Here is a 27,242-nt window from a genome sequence, read left to right on the forward strand (position 1 = left end):
ATAATGTCTGTTACCATGGTAGTAGTAGCTGATGTCAGTAGAAAATGTCAGTGGGTGTCATATCACACATATCACATAAACTTGTGATTAAAGTTTGTCCATGACTCCAGTAAATGTAAGCTAGTCGGAAATAGTTGTAAAATTCTGGCAAATATCTTTTGATATATTATGGCCAGAAAACGATAAACAGCCAATATTTTTAATCTATATTATAATAAATTCTACATTGTTACTATTTTGAATAAAAATAAAATGCTAAAAATTTAAAAAGAATTGATATATGTGTATTGTTTTTGATTTAGGCGTAATGGCATTATAAAATGTACAGAATGAAAAATAAGCATAGATTTTGAGATTTGCTAAAGATTGAAGTTTATATAAAAAATTAAGAAGGCATTAAATGATAGCAAAGGTAAAAGAAATGTAAAAATAAAATGAGCAAAAACAATTAAATATTCAGTATCTACAGATATATCCAATATCAACTGATAACGAATAAAAAAAATATTGCTCATCCCTAAAATAAATTTATTAAACAAAACAGGACAAGGACATTCTTCTTTAGTTTGAATTTAGCCAGTCTCTTCATATGGAATCAAGACTACGAATTTCTCAAACATAAATCCCAAACCAAAGAAAACCAGCAGATTTGAGTATCTGGAATATAGTCAAAAAAAAAAAAAAATCATTATGGTACTTATTTAAAATTTGAGAAGCAGCTCATGCTCAAGGAAACAATGAGGCATGAGTTTTATCTAGGAGCCACACTTTTGTTAAATCACACTGCCCCCTTTATCCATTAGACTACCACTAAACCTCACTTGAGTTATACTGGATTGCAAAATTTCCATTTGGGTCAAAAATTTTGAAACCAAATGAAATAAGGACACAGTACCTCCGAGGCTGGCATGGAAGCTTTCTCTGGCACAGAGTAAAAGTTTCTGACTGGCTTATAAATCATGGAACAATCATCTGAGACAACCCAAACATTTCTGACATTGAAATTTCCTGAGGAGAGGAGTGTCTTATCAGTCTCAGACATGATTCCAGGCTCATCACCGCAGACACTGATGCAACAAACCCACAAAATTATGCCTGAGCGGAAAGATAAACAGGCATCAGCGAGGTAGAATAAGCTATATGGACAACAGAAAGCCTGCATTCAATGGAATGAATACTCCTAATGCTATTTTAGGCTGACTCGAATCCTCAGTCCAACTCTATTAGAATGCTTGTCATTTGCATGATCCAGATGGTGACACTTATCCATAGAGACGAATCCGATGCAATGCAACCGATACTCCAGTACCTTGTTTGTTACCTTCCTCTCCTCAGCACTAAACTGTCATTACCATAATGATTCTCTTGAAGAATGTCTTAGCTAGTCAGAGTCACAGTTTCATTACATAATCCTTTGCAGCACAGCGGCTTTCACACTACAAGATTATGCTAATGAGCTTATAGCTACATCTGGACCCCAAGCTGAACACAGCCGTGAGCATCAAACAAACCTAATCTGCAAAACAATAAATACGTGCTGAATAACCTTCCCTCGATTACTCAAGTTAATTGGAAGATACAGCGCAAAGGATGTGTGCGTAAAAGCTGATACACAACATTTTAGCAAACCATTTCGAGAGCGCGACATTATAGAAGATTGTGGTTAATTATTGATATGGATTGAATAATTAAGTGGGCAAGCGAGCTGCAGCTGGATACCTTTTTGTCCTTGGTGACATCTTCCTCTTTCTTGGCTGCATCCAGGTCAGTGACTCCGCGACTGAACTCGTCCATTGTGCTGTCAGGGAGGGGAAGCTCCTCTGCATCAATGTCTGTCTCATCTGCACCTGGCTTTTCGGCCCCTGTGAGCTCCCGCCCTTTGAAGAGAAACAATTCATCTTGCTAAATAATTATTACTGAGATGGAAAGCATGATATAGGGATTAAAGGAAAAATTCACTGAAAATAAAAATTAAGCATGAGGCTTTTTATATGTTTATGCCATCATGCATTGGTTTGTTGGTACAAGGAAACTACAGAGTTTAAAAGGGACTAACTTGCTGTTAGTTTTTATTTTTTGGTTGCTTTTATTCACACAAAGGTATATACACAAACAGATCTATTCTGACCAAACACTGATGTTGACTGTGTATCCCCTGTGGGACGGTGGTGTTACTGATATGGGGCCCCATGTATGTTTTGACCACACCTTCACTCGGTCTGTACAGCAGGTCTGTATTTCTGGAAATGGATAGTTGACATGACATGGCAAGCAGTGACAGCCGTGTCCTGTGGTGCGACATGCTATACTACATGTAAAACTACTCTGTACAACATTCTTGTACTATAATTATATATCATGCATTGGATTTATTCCATTAAAAATTAATGTCACACTATAGTAAATATAAATAAATAAAAACACAAACATATATACACACACACACACACACACACACACACGCACACACACGCACACACACACACACACACACACACAGTCCCCTCAATAAGTATTGGAACAGTAAAGACAAAATTGCTCTGTTGGCTTTGGTGTCCAGACATTTGCAAATATGATTGAAAGATGAATATAAGACAAAACTACAGAATGTCACATTTTATTATTAGCCGTTTCAACACATAGATGTTTTACCAAATAAAAAGAACAGCACTTTTAGAGTACATCCCACTCATTGATGTGAGCATAAGTATTGGAACAGTTGAACATAAGGCAGATATAAAAGCTCTTTCAGAAAGGAAATTTGGAAAACAAATGTTTTTACATTGTATTTATATTTGAAAAAACACCTGCATGTAACTACATCTGTAATTAGTTTTTATAACTACATTTATAATTGCACTGTCCCATCCCTTATAACTTAACCCAGCCTTAAACCTACCCATACCACCAAACCTGTCTCTAACCTTACCTGCATCCAACCTTAACAGCAGCAAAAGTGTTTTGCAATACAATGAACACAATAAGTACATTGTACTTATTTTTCAATGAAAGTACATAGTAATTAAGGCTACCTATTATAATGTGGGACCAACATTTTTTTTTTAACTGCTTAAACAGGCTATAAAGCACTATACTTATTTGTCGGCAGGTTTTACAGTAATTTAAGCAGTTACGCGGTTGTTTGGCTCTGAAGTGTCAGCTCTCCATCCGGTTTGCTGTTTCCCTATGGAAAGGGGTTATTAAGGTCTCCCTGTCCTATCACTGGGACAGCAATGGAGCTGTTAACCATAGTGAGTCCCATCCATGTGACACTGCAGCGAGTTGGTGCTGGGGAATCCTGTGCAGATTAGATGCAGCGCGTGGGTGAATGAGAGCTCATTTACATTTGAAAAGAAAACCTGTCCAGAGGGAGCTGTGGGAGGATGATCAGCCTGAACCCCTGGCCCATGCACCATGAGATCTGCCCCTCAGACACAAGCAATCATAGGTGTTGTTCCATGCTGCCTATCAAAGCTCCCGGCTCACAAAGACTTCCTCTAACGCACTGCGCTGGATTGCACCAAAATACCTCGAACAACCACATGGATTTTCCCTTTGCTAAATCAAAGTGTATCAGGGATCAGCAAGAACATCACACATCTGTAATCCCATCACACCAAATTCAAGGGGCACAAACAGACAATCAATTAGAGGGAGACTGAAGAATAAAAACCTGTTGTGAAAGCTGACTACACTGACTTCAATTAGGACAAAGAAGTGGAAAGAAAAGAGGATCCAATTCATTAAAGTACCTGTTACTCCAGAATCTGTGCATGTCTTGTCAGTGTCACAGTCTTCCTGGCCATCTGCGTTTTGCTGGGTGTGCTGCAGGCTAAGTTTATGACAGACTTCAAAAGCCTGACCCACCGTCCGCACTATCCGCATGGCTTGGCTCTACAGAGAAATGAAAGAGAGCTTAGTATTATTATTAATGCACTGAAATCAAAGTCAAAAATTTAAAATGCTAAAATGTATCAAAGAATTAATAACAAAATGACATTTATTAGAAAATAAAAGTGGATGAGTGTGTACATTACACATTCTGGACATGCATTTCTTCTGCATATTCTTTAAATCCAGCATAACACTATTTCCTTTAAAAATAAATCAATGAGCAAAAAAAGCAAATAAATAAAAAAATACACAAGCAAATACATAAATTATGCAAATAAATATGCAAGTAACTAAGCAAAAAAATTAATGAATGAGCAAATTAATAAATAAAGGATATTCATCTATTGACAGACTATACACTATATTGCCAAAAGTACTGGGTCACCCCCTTCTAATGAACATGTTTGACTACTTTAGTCATTTCTATGAGTACATTGTTGTTTGGTGATGACTTTTTGGCTCAATGTCTGCATTTAAAGTCACACCAGAGGTGTTCAACTGGGATTAGGACTTGGCTTTCTGCAGACCAGTCAAGTTGTTCCACACTGACTGAATCAATCATTTCTTTTTGAACCGTGCCTTATACACAGAGGCACTGTCATGTTAGAATAGAAAAGGGTCCTGTCCAAACTGTTGCTATACAATTAGAAGCACACAATTCCGTAGAATATTTAAGTTTGTTATTTCTAATTTAAGTTTTTTCTATGTATAAACTGTTTATGTAATAAAATATATGTTTTCATAGTTTGTGTTGTCCCTTATCAACAAAAAATGATCACAAATTAAAAAGGATTCATGCCAATATTGTCTCACCTTCGTGCTTTTTTGCAAACTCTAATCTTGCCTTTCTATTTTTGGTGCTGGTCAGAGGTTTGCATCTTGCTGTGCAGCATCTGTAATTCTGTGTCAAAGTCTCCTGAGGACAGTAGATTGTCAGAGCATCACCCCAGCTTTCTGGAAGTTGTTGGTGATTTTACAGACATGTCTTTTAAGGTTAATTTTCACAGCTTTTATGATTTGTCTGTCATCAACTACTGTTGTTTTCTCAGCTGATCAGGTAGTTGTTGGTTGCTGGTGTCGCTGGTGGTTTCCAAACTCTTGATTTCTCCATGCCTTTTGTTTTTGCTATAGTATAATAACTGACTTCCTCTTTTCTTTTAGCATCCAAATTGCTTGCTTTTCTCTCAAAGTCAGCTCCCTCATCTTCATCCTGGTTTGTGTGTGTCATCATCGATTGCAGGATTCAGAATGCAGAAGAATTGGATATAACTGATACGACATTCCCTGCTTTTAATATCTATCCGATGATATTTAATTTCTATCCAACGATAGCTGCTCGCATCTCAGCGTGTCTAACAGACATTTCTTGCTGGATGATGGACCATCACCTTCAACTCAGCCTAGCTAAGACAGAACTGCTTGTGGTTTCAGCTAACCCAATCTCACCTTCCAGTTAGGCTCATTTGCCATAACTCCTTCAAAAACAGCCAGAAACCTTGGAGTTGTGATTGATGATAAGCTGAATTTCTCAGACCACATTGCTAAAACTGCCCGGTCCTGCAGATTTGCATTATATAATATTAAGAAGATCAGGCCTTTTCTCTCGGAACATGCAACACAACTCCTTGTTCAGGCTCTTGTTCTGTCCAGACTTGACTATTGCAATGCTCTCTTGGCAGGTCTTCCAGCCAATTCTATTAAACCTCTACAATTAATCCAAAATGCCGCTGCATGATTAATCTTTAATGAGCTGAAAAGAACGCACGTCACGCCTCTGGTCATCAATTTGCACTGGCTACCAATAGCTGCTCGCATTAAATTCAAGGCATTAATGTTTGCCTACAGAACCACCACTGGCTCTGCACCCCTTTACCTAAATTCATTAATTCAGACTTATATGCCCTCTAGAAGCTTGCGTTCTTCAAGTGAACAACGCATTATTGTACCATCCCAAAGACGCACAAAAGACTTTTCAGACTTTTTCATTAACTGTTCCCATCTGGTGGAATGACCTGCCCAATTCAATCCGTGTAGCCGAATCCTTACTCATCTTCAAGAAACGGCTAAAAACTCATCTGTTCCATCTTTACTTGACCCTCTAACTCTAGCACTCTCTATTCTAATTTTATTTGATTATGTCTTTTTATAAAAAAATAATAATAATAAATAAATAAAAATTAATAATAATAATAATAATAATAATATTTATCTGTACTGCGTTAGGCTAACTGAGACTTGTAATAGCACTTGCACGTTGTCGCTCTTTTGTTGGTTTTGATTGCTTATGTCCTCATTTGTAAGTCGCTTTGGATAAAAGCGTCTGCTAAATGACTAGATAAATAAATAAATAATATCTGAAGAATTAATGCAACAGGACACAGCTAATCATTTATAAAGACCTGTGAGGCAACTGTTCCAATACTTATGCTCACATCAGATAGGGCGATGAAACTGTAAAAGTGCTGAACTTCTTAGCTGGTAAAACATCTATGAGTTGAATCACCCAATAATAAAATGTGACATTCTGTAGTTTTGTCTCATATTCATCTTTTAATCATATTTGTAAAATGTCTAGACTCCACAGCCAACAGAGAAATTTTGTCTTTACTGCTCCAATACTTATGGAGGGGTGTCTCTCTCAGTGTGTGTCTCTCTGTGTCTCTCTCTCAGATTGTTTATAACGTATAAAGTAGACACAGGCAGACAGATAGATATTGTATATATAGAATACATATTGTATATGCTACAGATAGACAGACAGACAGTAAATAAAAAGAAATGTTGCTGAAATAGTAAATATTCTACAGGTTTCAAGAGCAAAGCCCTGCATCTCAGTGGTGTGTGGATAATACTCATCGGATTTAGCTCAGAATGTCAGGGAAAGTCCACTAAGAAGTTCTGTGTTTTCTAGCTCAGGATGTCTGAAAGAATCTCGGTTGTTGTTCATCACCTTGCCACCTTCATCATTTTTTGGACGGTTTGCAATATTGGATGTCTATCTTTTTAGCAACTGAAAGTTAGTCAAAATCTGACACTAACAGAGGTCATTAACAGGGCTCTGAAGTCTCAATTCAGTCAGGGAACAAAATCAAAGGGACTCAAACAAAAGAGAAATTCTTTGAAACGACTCATACCTGTTCATTTGATTAAGCGTGACAGCTTTTGTGTCCCTTCCCACACTTTTAATTTCAGATGGTATGCTATTAGCCAGCAAATGTGGAAAACAGGAATGTAGCCAAACATTTAAACAATCAAAACAGGAAATTCAAAGTTTAGCAAAAACTTTAATCTGATATTAAAACTTAAGGATGCTCTAAAGCTTTGAGTGTTAGATGTTTTTACATACTATAGCTTGCACAAAAGTAATGCAGTAACATCACATATAAAGGGTATGGAAAGAAATTTAATTGGAAACCGAAGGAAATTTGTCAATTTACTTTCAGTTTTCCATGGAATAAGTCTCTAATTGTTAGTTGTGACAAACCATTAAGTGTTAAAATATAATTCAAGCTGCATTTAAACAATGGATACAACCGTCGGTCTGCAGACTCCATAAGACCACTGCACAAAAATGACCTATTCCACAAAATGCTGAAGATCTGTTATCAGTATTTTGATAGATGGTGGCAAAAAAATATTAAACAACATTATTTCAGTTAAAATGTTTGAGTGTAGAAAGTAAAAGGTGAAATTATCAGTGCAGATCTATTTGCAGTTTATTGAGAGCACACTTGAGCAGTTGATGTACAATTAACCAGAGCAGCTCTGAATTGCTCCGTCTGTAATGGACAGTGATGCCGGGGTGAAATGGGCCAGACAAAGCTTTTAACTCAAATGAGCGACTTCTTTATAAAGAATCTTTGTTAAATAAAGAATACTGTTTTACTGATTGCCTTTCACCATGGCCAAACTTCTGCTGTATAAGTCTATGGCTATTGGTGAACTAAATTTTTTTAATGACAAGAGAAGGCTTTCATAATAACTGTTTTCTATGCTACATAGTTTTTAATATTGTGGCAATCTCATTACAGAGTGCTCTTTTTGTATGCTATTTGCAATGAGGCATGAAACAAAAAGTCAGATTATAGATGACAGGAAAGTTGTATTCAGATTAGTGTCGTGTCTCTCCCAGCCTTTCACGTGAAAGTCTGTTCACATTTATTAATCTTAGTTAATGTTTATTCCAATATTTACTAATACATTACTAAAATCAAAAGTTGCATATCTTCATGTTATTTAATGGACCTGAGGTAACATGAACTTACAATTAACATTTATATTTTTATGAACTAACATTAACATCTATTAATCAATACTGTAACAATGTATCGCTCACTGTTATCTCTAATGTTCGCTATCTCATGTATCACTAATATTAGTTTATGCATTAAATATAGTTAACAAATGGAACCTTATTGTAAAGTGTTACCAAAAAATTTAACAACACTAATTTACATTACTGATAAAAATAAAACTGTTTAGTATTGTGCCTGTTACCTTGATGACGTTTTGTTTTTGTGGGAATGACCCTGTGCATCCACTTGTTTTATTATGGTGGTTATTAGTACATTTTGAAGGGTTAGTTCACCCAAAAATGAAAATTAGCCTGTGTTTTACTCACCCTTGAGGCATCCTAGGTGTAAATTACTTTATTCTTTCAGACGAATCCAATCGGAGTTATATTAAAAATTGTCCTGGCTCTTCTAAGCTCTTTCACTGCAGTCGGCAGGTGCTTCTGTTCAACAGTCCACAAGACGTCAAATAAAGCGCGCACAGAGAAAAGTGTTTATTTCAATTGAAATATGGATATTTTTCTTACAGAAACGCATGGATTCGCTACAGGAGACCCTTATTCACCCCCGGAGCCGTACGAGGCATGTTTTATTATGGATGCGCGCACTTTATTTGACGTCTTGTGGCCTGTTGAACAGAAACACCCACCCACTGCAATTATAATGCTTGGAATAGCCAGGACAATTTTTTATATAACTTCGATTGGATTCGTCTGAAAGAAGAAAGTCATACACCTAGGATGCCTCGAGGGTGAGTAAAACAGGCAAATTTTCATTTTTGGGTGAACCAACCCTTTAAGGTAAAACACAGTTTTTGTCATCCTGTAATACTAGAAACATTGGCACTATTTTTGACAGTAAATTTCTGGAGGAGCTGCCTTTTTATTGCAAGTTTAACAGGATATTTTTTTCAGTGAATTTGAGGGGAAAAAACAACTACCTCAGATGATGTGGTGACTTAATGCAGTCATACTGTATTTGTTCAATACAATAGCCATATGCCTATTATATTTGACGTCTTGTATTTTCACATACACTTCTTGTACAGTCTGTTCTCAAGCGCTTAGCACTCGAAGATCCTTGTGTATACAAACTTCTGTGATGATGTGATGTGTCATAGTGACAACTATAGCCTAGCATAGTGTTGTCAAAAATATTGATATTTCGATAAATATCGATACTGAAATATCTGAACGGTACCAATATTAATTTCCCGAAGTATCGATACACCGATACTAGCCGAGCTGTCACTTTCACTTCTCTCCAAAGGCGCGTGGACAAGCACCACACGTGACCGCACTCGTCTCCTTCACTCTGGTTAAATAGCAAAAGTGAAGTGAATAGAAAGATGACTGCTCTGGTTGTTAAAGAACACAGCAGGAGCGCTATCTGTAGGGATCTATGATCTCCGCGATGCAGAGAACGCGCACGGAATCCAGTCATAAAAACGGAATTTACAGTTTAACGCGGAATGTCACGGAATTTGTCAAAGTTTGGATGAATTAATCAAAAGTAGGTCATTACACTCAAATCAAATCGCGATATGGACTAGTATCTGTAAATATTAAGCTGCAAAAGTGGATTTAAATATGAATCCTGCATGTTCTGCGCGTCTCTGTGTGAATGTGCTGCACGTGCGGTTGTGTTTACTAATGTGGCGCTCGCGGTGATTTCAGCGTCTGCCGTCTCAATGAGGACATAAATACATCAAAAATATCTCCAGAACTGATCTGAAAGGCACTTTACGAGCATTTTACCATTTAATTTGAGTAAAACTAGCGTCATGTCATACACACAGAACTTTTAGAAGTATTCACGGCAACCCGTCAAAATAAAAGTTCGGTTTAACTTAGCCTATTAAAGACCGTGTGCCAGAAATAGGCTATATTACTATTATTTAGTAGAATGTACATAATTCTACTACTTACTACTACTGTTAATTTTTTTTAAGAAATAATCACAAAATATTTTAATTTTAATAGTAAATCCCCTTCATTTGCCAAAAATGTATACGTTTAATTTTCATTAATTCAAATATAAATTAATTAAAATAGTTTTATGCCTTCATCTGATATCCAGTAAAATTTAAATACACAACACAGAATTTCTGAGGGGGAAAACACATTTCATAAGGCTACTGTAAGAATAAATAAAAATTGTTTGTATGCATTCAAATAATAGACATGCTAAAACACAGAATTTGGTAACAATAAAACATAAGGTGAGAAAAAAATAAAACATTTTATACGGCCCTAAACGTGTCATTTTTATTACACTTTTAATAAATTAAATGTTAAATTGTATAATTGTCATGATTTTAATTAATTAGACATGCTTTTAGATTAATAGCATTTAATTTGACCATTAAAAAAAAGTCCAGAAAAATTCAAACAGAAAAAAACGGAATCCAGAAAAATTAAAAATTGAATGTAGAAAAAAATTAAACTGAATTTGGGGAAAAATAAAACTGATTTCATAGGGCCCTATATCTGGAAATATTTTGGTTATGAAGCAAATGAGAATATCAACAAATAGAACTTTGGATTTTAATTAGTACATGTATTAGTAAACGTTAGTTTCAATTAACATTTAACTAAGATTAATAAAAGATTAATAAATAAAATCAACAAACTTTTTTGTTTTTGTTCATGTAAAATATACCGCATGTTCTCGACTTGTTACATTTATCTTTAAATTAAAAAAATTACCCCCTTAATATTGTGGCAGTTTTTTTCTCCGTGGTATTGTGACAACACTAGCCTAGCATGAATTCCTTTCCATATTTATAGACAGTGAGTGTAGGCACCAGTTCTGGAGAGGAAAAAAATTATTATTTTCCCTCTGAAAAATTTTTTATTTTGATTCTCGTGACATTGTAGATTAATTGCCAATATTAAAAATAAATATTTAAACCAGTCAAGCAGAGAAAAACAGATTCAGATGTCAAATCCTTTTCAGAGGTGGTGGGCGTCTTTAGACAGTTATTTAGCTTTCATATTTGCCTCCGATTCAAATCCAGTGCAGAAGCATGAAAGGGATCAGAATTCAATAGCTTTAAGAATTAAAAGCATGCCCTGTCAGTATATCATTAACATGCACCGCTGCTGGATCATTGTACTGCTTTGCTTGCTAGACCGACTGAGAAGAAAAATATAGCCATTCTGAAAAGTGCACTTCAGTTTCATGGCCAAGGGCTGCTGTTCCCTTTTTTCTGATGGGTTTTTTTATATGCCCTGAAGTAAAATGAAACAAGTGTGCTGAAGAGGGAAGGAACTGTCAGTAGCCTTCATTCGCTTAGAGCTTCAATGACAGGATTCTATTGTCCAAGGAAAACCATCAGCACTCAATGTCCTGACTAGTAGACACACTCAAGAGATGCCTACCTTTTTCTTTGATTTGAAGACATTACATCGAAACACGTTGCTCTGTCCATCTCTTGCTATGTAACTGAAGATCTTCAGATCTTGAGAGTCGTGCGATACGTAGAATATCCTGTAAAAAAAAAAAAAAAAAAAAAAAATTATTCTAACGTGCAATACTTTCAAGGACAGTAGATTTAGTTGGAGTAAAAAGGAGAAAAGTATTTACTGGAAAATGTCCTGTTCCTGCATCTGCGTCATTTTTCTTGCTATATTTTGTTCCAAACCACCACAGTGCACCCTTTTATCAGGAAACCATTAATGTTGTTTAGAAATGACCTTTGGCTGTGTATTTTTGTTGGACATCTAAACAAAATTGTGCTTGAAGTATAGCAAACAAAGCAACATGAGTCAATGAAGCACATTCAGATCTATTGTGACACTGTGAGAGTACATTTACCCCAAAGCAAACAAGACTTATAGCAAGGATCAAGTAGCAATGCAGATCAGAGTGTAAAACACTACATAAACCAAAAGATAAATAATTGACACCATGCAAATCCAATTTCCTCCACAACAGAGTAGAGGATTTTCTTTAGAGCTTGACAAAATGACAATGCAGCTGTCACAAGGCACTGAGGAAAATCCTGAGCAGCAACCTCGTTGAATAAGATGAATAAAATGCGTCGATGTCAATTGCAACAACTTTCATGCACATCCACAGAGAACCTCAAATGTAAAACTGCCAAAGAAATGATAGACAAATAGCTAGATTGCTAGACAACATGACACATTCACCAAGAAAAAGCAAGCTGGTTTGGTGCGTGCCGGCTTGGCAGGGGTACTTCGCTTTTGCTATTTTTTTGTATTTTGCTACTCACTAAACCTTGACAGACAAAAAAAGAAAAATCTTAGATTGTTTAAGTGGGTTTGTCAGAGAGTGAATAACTGGCAGCAGGAAGCAGAAATGCCTAAAACGGCATTCAAATCACCACACTACAGATATGAAAGAAACATAATAGTACCCAGAGACTCTTCATTCATTTGTGCAGTCATAACTAACGAAGTGACCAGCAGTGTTATAGCATTACATAAAAGTAATGTCTCAAATCTAAAAAAATTATTTTAACATCAATGTAGCTTAAACAAACAAAATAATGCCACTTATTTTATATCAATGTAGCGTTGCTTTCCATTTATTATTGAAAGTACACTTTAAGAACTCCTTTAATACCACAGCAAAAACTACTAGCCTAAGTTCAAACATGATTAAAAGGCAAGAGAACAGTCAGTAAATAAGAACAAAGACACAAATGACAAGCACAGATAAATACAATATAACAGTTACATATAAAATAAGGGCTAACAGTAGTATTCAGTTACAGAAATTTAATAATTAAGGGTAAAATAACACTAAGCACTATATTGCAGGGTCAAACAGAAAAAAAATGGTAAGGCAAATGTATATTACTGATTACAATTATCGGTTGTAATTTCTTCACCATCATTGATATCAGTATACTTTTACCAATTATCTGTGAATATATCAGTCATGATATACATCACACACCTCTAATTATCTGAGACATTAGAAATCAAATATTATATCGATCTCGCCACTAAGAGCAAGAGCAGGTTGATCTTTTGTGATTAAAGGCCTGACAGTGAGGAAATCTGTATCTAAAACTCAAACATCCTGAGTTATTGTTGTATTAGCCTGGGAAATATTTATTTACGATCACTATAGTCTTCATATGGACTAGTGCAGACTTGATATGTATCCAACACTCAGACTACTGAGAATGTCAGCATGTAACATGTCAGTGCTTGCCGATACAAGATTGCAGTGATGCTAAAGGTATTGAATACACCCTGCAAGGAAGATGTACCTAAACACCAGTCCGCTCAGGGGTACATTCTGATACACAGTGCTGGACAGATGGGTGAAGAGAAACCCTACTCATTAATTGAATGCTCCTCGTTGCTGTTGACACTTCAGGGAGACATGCCGCATCAGCGATTTGCACAGATGACACATGCCGTTTAAGAGCTTTTTTCCCCCGTCACTTTAATTCATCAAGTCTGAAAGCAAAATGAGGAGCTGAAATATCTGCTGAGTATATGTAATGTACACCACTCCGCCCATCATCATAGAAAGTGATTTGACTCCACAACCATTACGTAGCCTTATTTAACGGGTTGCTCTGCTTGAGAAATGTCTGATTAAGAATATGAGCATATCTACTAGAAGGCAAAGTGCTGCTTTGCTCATTTCTGAGATATATAAAATGCCAATGACTAAGTAATGCTATTTCTATATTCTAAGCAAGCGTGCCCATTTAACTTGGACAGAATAGGATAGAATAGAATAAGAAGAACAGAATAGAATAGGCAGAAGTGATGATACATTAGCATTAAGATCTCAAAGCATTCATCCTCATTATCAAAAAAAATCAATAGTGATGACTTTTAGGGATGCCTGGCTTAGCTAAAATGTGTTTTGCAAGGTCCCTGAAATAAGTCATATACAGGACATTGCACATTTGTATTTTTTTTCAGGTATTATTACTCATACTTGCAGTGAACCTAAGAAGCCTATTAAACTGGCATGCAACAAGCTCTGTACAGTTTATGTTACAGATGTAAAATACATACAATTATACCTCAAATTGTTGGATGATTAAATATAAGGGCTGTCATTTTAGCATGTTAATTAGTTACAGAAATATAACGCTATTAAATATTTTCATGCAGTTAATGCACTCGCCCCGCCCCAGACCTGTACGTTACATTTCATACAGTTGACTGTATGATGACATGATGGAGGGCAACAACAATGTAGCCTATAAAATGCACTTAAATATTCCCATAAAATTTAAGATATTGGGGCAAAAAATGCCCGTTTGAGTTTTTGTCTTGTATATACATCATATGTCAAGCGATATCACGAGTGTTGTTTTTGTTCCGAATAATATCAGTGCATATTTTATGTGACAGTTCAGTAAATAAGTTGTTATATTTTAGGTGGGCAACAACATTGCCTGTTTTTTTCTCAATTTTGCCAATGATACCTATAAAGCCACAGCAGAACTGTTGTGCATGTCTGAGCAACACATTGGTGATTCGTTTCTGAATGAATCGGGTGAACTAATGATTCAATGGCCCGTACATAAACATTTACTTAATTCCTGAATGAATCAGGAGCTTGAAGGAATCGAATGAATGAATGAGTCAATGACTTAAAGACATTTACCGCCACCAACTGCCAGTTTTAGTTTCTTATTTAGAGTTTTATTTCATTAAATAATAAAATGAAGAATACAAATAAAGTGATAGATCACTCAAAAAGAAAAATTCTGTCAACATTCACTCAATTGACGTTACTGGTGTTGCAGCTTTAGACAAAAACAACAGTGCTTGGGTCCTGGCCATTGGTGAAGAACCACTAATCTAGAAACCCCCTCTCTAGAAACACGGAAGCAATCACAGAAACACCCCAGCAACCATTCACGCCACTACAGCTAGCCACAACATGGCATGACAAATACCTAAAACCCATCCAGAATACCCTAACAACCACCTACAACACACTAACATTGCAAGTTTTGTACATTAAATGTAAAATTAGGTCAAACCAAAAACTGGACCAATTTTTCAAGATGTTGCTCCATTCAGCATGTATCTGCCCTATACCTACATCACTTCCAAACTCCCCTGCCCCTCTGGTGAATCTTTCAGTATGTTTCTACACAGGCAAGTGCAGTCATGAGGACTGTATAGACGGAGCCATGATTTCCTCTGCACTTTACTACAAATGAGAGATCTGAATTATTGATGCCTCTTATTATATCTCTGTTAATAACAGCAGGCCAGTTCTCCCTGCTCCTGGTGCCAAGTTTATGCTCTGGGTGACAATAAAGACGCACAAATGTCACCATTGCTCTTCAGAAGGGGGGCAACAGCAGGCATTCTCATATTTTCAGAGCTGACATGGCCCCAATCCCATCATCCTAAGAGAGTCCCCATACACACATGATTCAGTCTCTTCAGCTTGCAATCAAACACACTCACAAAAACTGTCAAAAGCCTCCTGGGGTTGCTGCTCCTGGTTTAGCATGCTGTTGGATAGCAAAAATCATTGTAATCACTTAACTAGGCACAAATTACAGTCAAACTCAAGTGTTATCTTCATGGAAATGATTTAGGATGTGACGGCTTATTCATTCATTGTTCTTAACCAACTCGAAATGTTTTAAAACGAAATGCCTCTATTCAAGAGGGCCAACAGACCCCAATCATTTACTGGTTTCAGGTCTGCCAGATAAAAATAAATATTGTCCTGACATGTCATCTGCCTCATCCAGTGAGTCAGTGGATTGCATGGGCATGTTGTCAAGTTCAAGCAGCAAATTTTGGTGAAGATGATTAATGTGTTTTGATTAGGCTTTCATGCAATTCTGCATTTTCTGCGGGGACACAGCCAAACAGGATTTTCAACTGCACATTTATACTGTTACCATCAGCAGCGGTTACATAAGGAACAACTGCGTTGCTAAAAGGCTTTGCAAATAACAAACACTTCTAAGCACTTTCTCCTCTAGCTTATTTGCTGCAACTCTGATAACCATACAATATTTGCATTTTCTGCAGAGCTACAGAAATGAAAAGCACAGAAGTACATGCTGACCGAACTTTGTACTGCAACTTTAAAAAGCCTAAATTACATGGCATCCAAATTGATTAATTTTCTCAGGGTTTTCTCTAGTTATTATGTGAAGATACACAACTGCTATTACATAATCTACGTGAAATGTCACCATGTTCTTGCAAATACAAAGTGCATGTTGGGTCTACTGCCTAATTCCTATGATTGCACAAAATGAGCTCATGAATATAAAATTGCTCACTTTGGCATGATTGTAGTAGATTAGAACGGTTACGGTTCAAAAAGCAGCATCTTGAATGATTCATTTCTCTACTATGTGGTATGAATATATGATTACAAGTCATAAATACTTCTGAAATAAATTAGTCTAACTGTATTTTGTGTCTACTTCAGACATTCCAGCATTTTTTTCAGTCGTGGCCTAATGGTTAGAGTCGGACTCGTAATCCAAAGGTTGTGAGTTCGAGTCTCAGGTCCGGCAGGAATTGTAGGTGGGGGGAGTGAATGTCCAGCGCTCTCTCCACCCTCAATACCACGACTGAGGTGTGTGTGTGCACTTTGGATGGGTTAAATGCAGAGCACAAACTCCGAGTATGGGTCGCCATACTTGGTCGTATGTCACGTCACTTCACTTCGTTTAGAGACAAAGGCCTACACAGACATTAAAAGTTCAAAAAAGCTCAAACATGTAAGATCCTGAAATGTAAAATGATGGGCACTGGCAAATTTGCTAACTAAAACTGATGTAGTGATTTAAAAATAAAGAAATTGATACTTTTAATCAGCAAGGATGGATTAAATTGATCAAACAATAAAGAGGTGTTATAACGCTACAAAAGACTGATATTTCAACAAAATGATCTTTCTTAAAGCATTACCATTGCAGGAATAAATTACTGTTTAAACTACATAAAAGAGAAAACTGTTATTTTAAATTGTAATATTTCACCATACTGTTTTTACTGTATTTTTGATCAAATAAATGCAGCCTTAGTGAGCATAAGAGACTTAAAAAACCTAACAGCACTCTCAAAACAAATCTAAGCTAAATCCTGAACTGTTGGGTCCCTTCAGGCTTGGATCACATTGCAGACCTCTGTTATACATTTGTACATGAAAAAGATAAACGAGATAAAATGGCAAGAAATGTAGAAACGGAAGAGGCTGAAAGCAAAATGAGGGCTTATGTTGAACGTCAGCATACCGCTGACATGTTACATTTGAAAAGCTGAGGAATACACTTTCTCTCCTGAATTTCAATGAACTGAAGAACTAACAAACACAATATTTAAATACACAATTGTTCATTAAAACAAAACAGTAGCTCACCACTTCATTACTGGCAAAAACCATCACATATTCTTTTATTTTCTAACTGTGCTTTTCACAAGTGCCATCAAACAGACGAGAGAATTTAAGCCTAGACTGACTTTCCTGACTTGGCTGTTGTACAGAACCATGGAAGAAAGTAAAACAATGAAAGGGAGAAAGACGTTCCTGACAGTGAAGGAGGAAAAGAGGTCTTGCTCTGACACTTCATTAGGAAAGCATAACAACAGCACAAGCCTTTCCAGCACACCGCTTTAAACTCTCTAGCTGACTTGGAAAATGTTTTTGTTCAATTTTGCAGGGGTCTTAGCAGTTAGTACAAGTTCCAATGGGAGTTCAGGTTCGACTTGCGTCATTTCCTGATCCTGTTCCCTTCAATTCTTGTCAACATTTCCTGTTCTCTCTCTGCTATCAGTATAATTATAACATGAAAAAAAGAAAAGGCCTTTTATTGCATGATTCCCATATTCAAATGATTGCAATCATTAATACAGCTATAATGAAAGATAAGAAATGAAAAGTCTATTGACTGACATTCACCTTCTGCATCCAACAAAACTGCGCTGCCATTGGCGTGCACACACACACACGAGAACCTGGGAGAGAATAGGGTGAGCAGATGGCCACGATATAACATCAGGACAGGTCAGAGATGTGAAATGCATGTGCCCTAACACGATGGGCGGCCTGAGTTTGAATCTGTTGTGAATAAAAACATTCACTTCAGTCACACCAGACAAGTTAAATCTAAACTTTAACTTAATAATGAAATCAGAACGTGTCAATTGAAAATTTCTTCTTAAAAAAAATGAATGAACACTTCCAAAAGTGTTTGTATTTGAACAAATAACCTATTAGATAATTTATTTTGACAAGCATTAAAACATCAGCATGTATTTCTTAGAAAAACAGCGGTAATTTGTGCATGCACACTAGATATTTTCAACTTTCTTCTCAATTTTAAGGAAGCAACAGAAACAGTTATGCATTATACTTGCATTACTGGGCCAAGTAAGTATAAAATAGTTCATTTAACAAAAATGTGTCAAGTTTAGTCACTATTAAATAACTGCATGTAAACTGCACAACAGATGAAATTATTTAAAAATTAAACAACAGCTAACAATCTGCAAACTGACAAAAACGTGTGGAAAAACTATATTGGAGCAAAGACTATTTTTATTATTCTGCCATGTTCTTTTTCTCTCATCACAGTTTCATCAACAGTAATTTTGAATTATAATACTTTATTATCAGTTTATGCAGCATCTATGTTATTGCTGACAAAACAAACAAACAAGTACAGTTTCTGCACTCCATTTGTTGGGTGCATTGATTCAATCTATATATACAGTCATGGCCAAAAATATCGGCACCCTTGGTAAATCTGATCTGTTGGAATTTGATAGAATGATGCCATGTGTCTAAACAAGATGTCCAGGACCTCCAGCAGAAATACAGGACCAGCCCACATCATCAAAAATACAGCAGTATATTTCATTGTACACTTAGGGTACTTTTTATCCCCGTGTTCACCAAACCCATCTTGAGTGTTTCCTGCTAAAAAGCTCTTTTTTTAGTTTCATCTGACCATAGAAACCAGTCCCATTTGAAGTTCCAGTCGTGTCTGATAACTGAATATGCTGAAGTTTGTTTTTGGATGAGCTAGGAGAATTTTTCTTGAAACCCTCCCAAACAACATGTGGTCATGTAGGTGCTGTTTGATTCATTTTTTTTTTTTTTTTTTTTAAGGTTTTCTGACCCCGAGACTCAACTATTTTCTGCAATTATCCAGCTGTGGTCCTTTGAAGAGACTTTAGCCACTCAAACTCTCCTTCTCACCGCGCATTAGGACGATATAGACATACATCCTCTACCAGGCAGTTTCGTAACATTTTATGCTGATTGGAAATTCTTAATCATTGCCCTGATGGTGGAAATGGGAATTTTCACTGCCCTAGCTCTTTTTTTAAAGCCACTTCACTAATTTGTGAAGCTCAATTATATTTTGCTGCACATCAGAAATATGTTCTTTGGTTTTTCTCATTGTGATGGATGATTAAGGGAATTTGGGCTTTGTTTTCCCTCCTATTTATATTTCTGTGAAACAGGAAGCCATGGCTGGATAATTTTATGTTCATAATCACCCTGGAGTGCTCAAGATTGTGAATACGAATGGGAATATACTTCAGAGATATTTCACTCATAAGAATTTCTAGGGGTGCCAATAATTGTGTCCAATGTGTATTTGAGAAAAACATTTATTTCATAATGATATTTCCCCCCATTTTAAATTCCTATTATCCAATGAAAGGTTAGATTGTTGGTTAATTTTTAAAATAACATCAAAAGGATTAAAGCAGATTAATTTTCATCTTTGTTTATATTTACCAAGGGTGCCGATACTTTTGGCCATGACTGTAGACAGGAAAGATCAATAAAATAAAAAATGGAATTCCTTTGATTACCAAAAATGCAAAAACAAAGCACAAAAAAAAAAAAAAAAAAAAAAAAAAAAAAGTCAACATTTAACTTCATTGATGAAAATAACACAGCTACACTAATCAGTTAAACTAAGACAAATTATTAATGGTAACCAGGCTGAAACACTGTTGGGCATGGGACAAACAAACAACAACAAAAAAAGGAACCCAATTTTTTCAGGAGATCTGTAAAGGGGAAACATATATCACCTTTAAATGTCCATTCTTTAAGAGGAATAGATGAGTTTGTACAGTTATCATTTTTGTATTTCCTTTAGCAGCTTTGATGGACTTTGAATGGATGTGTCTGGTATGCAGTGACAGGGCAGTAAAGAGAGAGGAAGGCGAGAGGAATCTCAATCTCAGTGTCGTAAGCTGCCAAGCAGGTCAATAATTAAGAGCCATCCGTCCATTCCTCTGAGCTCCCACTGACACATCTAATGAGACCTCTCTCTGCTCTTGGAAATCTGCAAGCACACACAACTGTCTCCTTCTGAAGACAAATGGTGTCACCCACTTCAAACATCTCATAGTAAAAACAAAGAAAAACAGAGATATGCAGAAAACACAATAAAAAGGGACTCCAACTAGGCCAATCTGGAGTTTGGATCATATAAATAAATGCTGTGGATTTAAAAAATCTAAGATCATTAAAAATGCTCCAAATTTTGAAAGAAAGAAAGAATGAATGAAAATTATCAGAACAATTTGGGATAAATAAATACATTTTGCTGCAATTGCACTTGAGCTGCATTGGCTCTTTAAATATGTAAAACCTGATGAACATGATTTAATAAATTTTCCAAGGAAACATTCCATCTTGTGCTTCAAAAGATACTATAACATCTGACAGTGTGTATAAAGGAATTCACATGGTCAATGAAACAAATTTGCTCATTTTATTAGTGTAGAATTTTTTTTGGAAAAAAGGTAGAATCTTAAATATGTCTGTATCATTTAAAGTGAAAACTTTGCTATAACTGGATCACAAAAATAAACGAATACATAAAAATAAAGTTCAGAACTATTTATGTTAACAGCTATAAAAGCTATATAGAATCTCTGCTATAATTGGATAATAAAAAATAAATAAAAATTTTAAAATAGTTTATTTTCTGGTTGAAAACAACTACAATGAAGAAACAAATATTTCTGTATTAATTTAAGTCATAATTTTGCTTTAAAATATATAAATGAAAAAACTTAAAACTGCATAAATAAAAATATATAAATAAAAACTTAAATGTTCTTAATTAAATACAGAAAGTGCAGAAGCTTATATTTCTTTATCATTTTAAGGTCACAACTTGAATTAATTAATTTTCTGGTTTCAATTAAGAAAAAAAGCTTTTTATGTGGTCTAATGAAAAATAGATAAAGTAAAAACTATATAAAACAACAAATAGAAAAAGTAAATGAATAAACACTTTTATAAAAAAGGAATGAAAATAAAACTGGTCTCACTATTTCAAATCTTTTCATTTGAGAAAAGTAGAGAGTTGCAGAGCAGTTCAAGACTACACAGCTCATCAAAATATGCTTCAGAAAAAATTACTATGCAAATAAAAATGAGAGCCTCAAGCCTTAACTACATTGTGCTTAAGGTGCCTTTCCAATGTTCAATGTTCATCTTTCACATTACTAAATTCCCCCAAAGTGAAGATGATGCAGCCAACCCCATGTACTGTATGAGCTGTTCAGTTAAACTTTAAGGTTGGCTAAGGATCAGACTGTGTGGGATATGTGGAAGTTTTATGTGCAGCCATCCAGATTAGTCTTAAACCAGCAAAGTCTCAAATACGAATGTTCCTGAGGTATATGCTGGGTTCTCTCGGACGATCGCCACTAACGTTATAGCTTATGACTTTCCAAGCCTCTTGTAATGGAGTTAACACTAAACAGGAAAATAGACAACCCTCTGTCTATGCAGTAAGCCTTGCCGAGGGCAAATCTGCCTCCGCTTCTGCTTTATCAACAGCCATTCAGAGCATACCGACAGTAATCACATACAAACAGAGGACGTGCTCGGCACATTTCATTAGCCACACACCTCACAGTCCGCAAGGCCTCCGGAGGCTCATTTAGAAGACCAATGTGGTGGACCTTTTATGTATTCATGGAATATCGGATGCAGCACTACAAGCTAAATGTACTGTGCGATGAGGTTTACGCAAATGGAAGTTCGGGTGCAGAGCTAAGGAAATTACGTATCTGTCTGGCACATAAATTGATAGCATTCATCTGTGACTTTCTTCAAGGAACACATACAATAACAACAGCCGTTCAGTCCAACTCTCACACACGATTTAGCTAGCAGGATATTTCCAAAAAGCTATTTTTTTTCAGCAAGGAATAAGTATTCCAAAATAAAGCATTATGGAATGGATGGTATAGTCTACAAGTTTAAATAAACCTGAACGTTTATTAACAAAAACAGTCCTCAATATGTTGCAGTCCTAAAGCCATATACATTTACGTTTAGTTATTTAGCAGACACTTTTATCCAAGGCGACTTTCAAATGAGGACAATAGAAGCAATCAAAACCAACAAAAGAGCAACAATGCAAGCGGTTAGCCTAATGCAGTACACATAGCAACTGTGGGGTTTTTTTGGCTTTGTTTTTTTTTTTTTTTTTTATAAAGAAAACAAGTAGATAGAATTAAAAAAAAAAAAGAAAGCTAGTGTTAAAGGGTCAGAAAGATACAAAGAAGACAAATAAATACAAAGAAGACAGATGGATAAAACAGAATTAGAATAGAGTGCTAGAGTTAGAGGGTCAAATAAAGATGGAAGAGATGTGTTTTTAGCCGTTTCTTGAAGATGGCTAAGGACTCAGCTGCTCGGATTGAGTTGGGCAGGTCATTCCACCAGGAGGGAATAGTTAATGTAAAAGTCTGTGAAAATTATTTTGTGCCTCTTTGGGATAGAGGTCTGCAAGCCCGTCGGGACCCGTCGGGGCCCGACACGCTGAGTCCATTCGGGCCGGGCTCGGGCCTTTTTTTTTACAGATCGGGCTCGGGTCGGACTCGGGCTCATTTAGCTTCTCTCCTTTAATTGTGCCCATATTACGTGCAGAGCACACATGGCGACTGTATGAAATACTGATTATATTATAAATATTACACATCCCCTACACAATACGCAACGCATATTCGCACACATTAGCATACAGGTGACAGTTGACCATGCAGAGCATCATGGAGAATTTGGAGAGTGGTTACTAATAAAAGTTCCCAATGCTTCGGGAAAAGCTGCATTTTGGATCATCCATGCATTTGATGATGATCCTGACTCACCGTCTAACCATGGATGCGCCTTTAGAGTTTTTCAGAAGCGCTCCTGCTCGAAACCGAAACGGCTTTTTTCCCCTTTATTTAATTTTTTAATTTTATTTAATTCAACTAACATTGTGGAGCTGTTTTATAACTATAGATTTAATTTTAGACAAGTCGTGATAATTTGAGAAGGCTAAATATATCAAACATACAGACTATGATCAACTCACTATATGCCACTGGCCGCTTGGTCGTTACTTTAAAAAACAAAAAATACTCCAAACGTTTTTCTAAATTAACTTAAAATAACGAAACAAAATACAATCACTTTGCCATTTCATACACAACTGAAGTATTTTAATAGCTGAAACAGTATAAGCTGTTTTGGGAAAAGGGGAAAAAAAAAGACGGGCTCGGGTCGGACTAGGGCCAGTAATTCTGATAAGATGTCGGACACGGGCCGGGCTAGGGCCTGAGCGTCTCGGGCCTATATTTTAGGCCCGTGCAGGGCTCTACTTTGGGATGGTACGCTAAAGTGGCATTCACTTGCAGAACGCAAGCTTCTAGAGGGCACATATGTCTGATGTACTGAATTTAGAGCCAATGGTGGTTTTGTAAACTGTAAAAAAGAAAGTTGTTTCAACTTAAAATAATTTGTTACCCCACTGACTTAAATTTTTTTAAAGTTGAAAACTTTTTGAAACAATTTTTTTTTTTTTTTTTTACAGTGTAGGCAAACATGAATGCCTTGAATGCGAGCAGCTATTGGTAGCCAGTGCAAATTGATGAACAGGTGTGACGTGCATTCTTTTCAGCTCATTAAAGATTAATCTTCCAGCGGCATTTTGGATTAATTGTAGAGGTTTGATGGAACTGGCTGGAAGACTTGCCAAGAGAGCATTGCAATAGTCCAGTCTGGACAGAACAAGAGCTTGAACATGGAGTTGTGAAGCATGTTCCCGAAAGAAAGGGCCTGATCTTCCTAATGTTGTATAAAGCAAATCTGCAGGACCGGGCAGTTTCAGCAATGTGGTCTGAGAAATTCAGCTGATCATCAATCACAACTCCAAGGTTTCCGGCTGTTTTTGAAGGAGTTAAGGTTGATGAGCCTAACTTATTCTTGTTAATATCACTTAATATTACTTGCATCAGTGGTAGAAGACAGCATGGCAAAAACTATGCCATCCAGTATCAATTCCAATCAGCCAATGTGTCAGCAGTTTTCCTGCTGGCCTTCCCTCGTCTACTCTGCTGATGAAAATGTCTGCTGAATAAGTTTTAAAGAGCACCAAGGTCATTCCACAAGAGACATCTGCAATTCAGATCTACTGCCATTGAGAGAAAACATACAAAATTATCTGTGCAGTTTATTATTTGATTAATGTGTTTATATTCATAATTAGAAACTAATATTAGTAATATTTTGCAGATATTCACACTCTTATACTCAATCAGTTCTTAAATAACAGGCTTACTGATAAATGCTGCCATCTGGTAGGTTAAAAAAAAAAAATAAAAAAAAATAATTAATGCTGAAATGCCTTTATAATTTGTGTGTTTAATGGGGGAAAACACTGTTCAAAAGTACAAAAAAAAAAACAAAATTATATTTATATAAATAATGACCCTCTAACACTAACATTCTCTATTCTTTTTATTTATTATATTAAAAAACTTTGCTACGTATACTGCGTTAAGCTAACTGAGACTTACACATTTTTGCTTCTATTGTCCTTTTTTGTAAGTCAATAAAAATGGTTTATTTTCTGGTTTAACTAAAGTTATAGTGCAGAATTTCAAATATTTACTTCTCTGTTATTTTACAACAACTTTTATTTGATCATAAATTAATCAAATATATTTGCAAACAAACAAATAAAAGCTTTGCAATGCGGTCTTCGACACCCACAAGGATAACTGAACTCATCTGACATTCATGTCTTTTATGGAACTACTAAAACTGCAATGAAAGCTTTGATAAAGCTGAATGCACATCATTGCAGCAATCAAATATTCATTTCTACATATGAAATAATTAAAAGTATAAGAAAGACCTAGCTAAAGATAGTTACTTGGGGGAAAAATGTCAATACTTTTCTAGTTAGCGAAAGTTTGAGAAGAGGCAGGAATCACTGAAGGAAATGATTAAATGATCAACTTCTAGATGGAAACAAGTCAGAACTTTAATAAGACACAGACAACTAGACCCTTGTGTCAGTATGGAAAAGATTTCCCAGTAGGGCTTACAATCTTTCCTGCACACTTAACTGATAAAGGGTAGCAGAATAGCAGAAAAAAAAATCTTGGGAAAGTGAACTAAAAAGAAAGCTTTTGGGAAATCCTACATTGCTGACTCTTCAACAGCTCATGCTGGGTTCTGCATCACTGTTCAGAATTCAAACACAAAGCTTCCCACTGTTCCTGCCAGTATGCAGACGCTTTGTTCTTTGTAAATGTGTACACTGTAAGCACACATTCATCTGTACATCTTACTAACAAAACAGGAAACTGGATATCAATCTAGACAGAGCTGTTCATCGACAGACTTTTGAACGGTATTTACTTATTAACAAGTGGAAAACACCAGAAATAGTTTCGCATAATAACATTAAACTAAAAATGCACCAGCTGCCATTTCAGCAAAGCTGAAAAATGCAAATAAAGGGGAACAACAAAGGCTATTTTCTCTCTTTGAACTGAAGTTGCATTCACTAACTTCAGTGTGATCAAAGCTTTCACTGGTCGTACAGCACAGGAAACAATTTGGATAAAATAACCTTTATCAGGGTGTGCTTAGAACAACATTTGACAGCAATGCCATGTGCGATCAAAAGGAAATAACATGTGAGAACAGAAGTGTGTGACTGTCTACTTAATGCATTTAGACTAAAATCAAACTGCCACCACTCATAACCTGGTCTTCACACCCTTTCCCTAGTGACTCAAATTAAACAAACTATTGGGTAAATGGTCTGATACAGTCAGATATCCTTGTTTACACCTGGTATGCATTTTGTCCTATGGGCCCTCCCTTCGAAACCCAATCACAAGCAATCGCATTTGGCATGCGTGTCAGTACCAGGTGTAAACAACTGTCTGTCTGACCGCTCGTCATCAGATGATCCATAAAGGATGTTATTAAATGGTGAAGTTGGAACAGAGCATAAACATTGAAATACTGCTTAATCAGGTTAATGTGTGGGGGACATTAAACAAAACAAACAATAAGGTGAAACTGCAACAGTCAACACAGCAACACTCATTAAAGGAATAAAATGAAGAGTCTCTGCTTTATAACAAAGGAACTCAAGCAGTAGAGGTATGGCTTACATGATAAGATTTTCTCCAACACCCACCCAATTATGGTCCGGAATGAGAATGAGAAGCTAATAAAATAGGTATTATAAAGGCATGAGATGGCATTTAGAAAGAGCTCTTTTGAATTTTCATGGGCTATTTTAGCAGATGCTACAGTGGGAGGATCTGAGGAATAAGCTGTGGTGGTCTATATTCTGAAACTGCTCCCTTAAAGCATGAGGCCGATGCAGGCCTCAAAGAGTGAATATACAGGCAGGATTTGTGGCCGAGTGTGTGTTTTACGACCATGAGGGTTGTTCCATAGGGCTGTTTGTCAAAGTATGTGCTAGGAAAACTGGATTATTCCCAAATTCTACAACATAAATCAGAGAATTTTTTAATGATCACACTTTGTGTGGTTAGGTCATTCAGAAAAACGTGTACTTGCATATTATTAACACTATTTTCCACGGTTTCAAAAATATTACTAATAATAACAATAATTTATATAAAAAGATGTAACTAATAGTTTTATTCAGCAAGTATACGTAAAATTGATCTTCGGTGACAGTAAAGACATTTTACAAAATATTTCTATTTCAAATAAATGAACAACTATTCAATTTCTTTTACTAGTTATAAAATA

At 36.0% G+C, this 27,242-nt stretch overlaps 1 protein-coding gene across 1 annotated transcript in view; it reads right to left on the reverse strand.

Moving 5' to 3' along the window:
- The window catches only part of LOC306845225 (carboxyl-terminal PDZ ligand of neuronal nitric oxide synthase protein-like), a 111,981-nt gene that overhangs the window by 39,227 nt on the left and 45,512 nt on the right, over positions 1–27,242 (reverse strand). The window contains exons 5-7 of the mRNA XM_079377897.1: positions 11,570–11,678; positions 3,753–3,894; positions 1,720–1,877 (exon numbers count right to left, since the gene is read on the reverse strand). Coding sequence (XP_079234023.1) covers positions 1,720–1,877; positions 3,753–3,894; positions 11,570–11,678 — 409 coding nt within the window. The remainder of the gene's footprint in view (positions 1–1,719; positions 1,878–3,752; positions 3,895–11,569; positions 11,679–27,242) is intronic.

This window comes from Barbus barbus, assembly GCF_936440315.1.
Source record: "Barbus barbus genome assembly, chromosome: 25".
Taxonomy (NCBI): domain Eukaryota; kingdom Metazoa; phylum Chordata; class Actinopteri; order Cypriniformes; family Cyprinidae; genus Barbus; species Barbus barbus.